This window comes from Coturnix japonica, unplaced genomic scaffold (genome assembly GCF_001577835.2).
Source record: "Coturnix japonica isolate 7356 unplaced genomic scaffold, Coturnix japonica 2.1 chrUnrandom546, whole genome shotgun sequence".
NCBI classification, from domain to species: Eukaryota; Metazoa; Chordata; class Aves; order Galliformes; family Phasianidae; genus Coturnix; species Coturnix japonica.
In genome coordinates this window covers 66,912-68,110 of record NW_015439927.1, presented here as the reverse complement: position 1 = coordinate 68,110, position 1,199 = coordinate 66,912, and the positions used below count along the sequence as shown (strand labels likewise).

Sequence of the window (1,199 nt, the reverse complement as noted above, 5' to 3'; positions counted from 1 at the left end):
GCCATGGGGTTCGGTTCCGATGCCATGGGGTTCAGTTCTGATGCCATGTGGTTCGGTTCCGGTGCCATGTGGTTCGGTTCCGGTGCCATGGGGTTTGGTTCCGGTGCCATGGGGTTCGGTTCCAGTGCCATGGGGTTCGGTTCTGGTGCCATGGGGTTCGGTTCCGGTGCCATGGAGTTCGGTTCCGGTTCAGTGGGTTCGGTTCTGGTGCCATTGGGTTCAGTTCCGGTGCCATGGGGTTCGGTCCCGGTGCCATGGGGTTCGGTTCCAATGCCATGGGGTTTGGTTCCGATGCCATGGGGTTCGGTTCCGATGCCATGGGGTTCGGTTCCGGTGCCATGGGGTTCGGTTCTGGTGCCATGGGGTTCGGTTCCGGTTCAGTGGGTTCAGTTCTGATGCCATGGGGTTCAGTTCCAGTGCCATGGGGTTCGGTTCTGATGCCATGGGGTTTGTATCCGGTGCCATGGGGTTTGGTTCCGATGCCATGGGATTCGGTTCCGGTGCCATGGGGTTCGATTCTGATGCCATGTGGTTCGGTTCTGATGCCATGTGGTTCAGTTCCGATGCCGTGTGGTTCGGTTCCGGTGCCATGGGGTTCGGTTCCGATGCCATGGGGTTCGGTTCCGGTGCCATGGGGTTCGGTTCCGATGCCATGGGGTTTGGTTCCGGTGCCATGGGGTTCGGTTCTGGTGCCATGGGGTTCGGTTCTGGTTCCATGTGGTTCGGTTCCGGTGCCATGGGGTTCGGTTCCGGTGCCATGGGGTTTGGTCCCGGTGCCATGGGGTTCGGTTCCAATGCCATGGGGTTCGAACCTGGTGCCATGGGGTTCGGTTCTGGTGCCATTGGTTTCGGTTCTGGTGCCATGGGGTTCAGTTCCGATGCCATGGGGTTCGGTTCCGATGCCATGGGGTTCGGTTCTGGTTCCATGGGGTTCGGTTCCGGTTCAGTGGGTTCAGTTCTGTTGGGGTGGGTTCGGTCCTGGTGCAGTGGGTTCGGTTCCGTTGTGTATGTGTGGGGGGTGGGGGGTGGTTTGGTTCTGTTGTGCTGGTTCCGGTTCTGGTGGAGGTTGTTCCGGTCCCATTGGGTTGGATTCGGTTCTGGTTGGGTGGTTTTGGTTCTGGTTGGGGTGGTTCCGGTTCCTTTGTGGTAGTTCCGGTTCCGATAGGGTGGTTCCGGTTCCATTGGGGTGGGTTTGGTCC

General features: G+C 59.6%; 1 protein-coding gene across 1 annotated transcript in view; it reads left to right on the top strand.

Annotated features, from left to right (window-relative positions):
- Positions 1–505: 505 nt before the first annotated feature.
- LOC107307327 (neurexin-3-beta-like) overlaps positions 506–1,199 on the top strand; it is a 29,625-nt gene continuing 28,931 nt past the window's right edge. The window contains exon 1 of the mRNA XM_015850824.1: positions 506–657. Coding sequence (XP_015706310.1) covers positions 506–657 — 152 coding nt within the window. The remainder of the gene's footprint in view (positions 658–1,199) is intronic.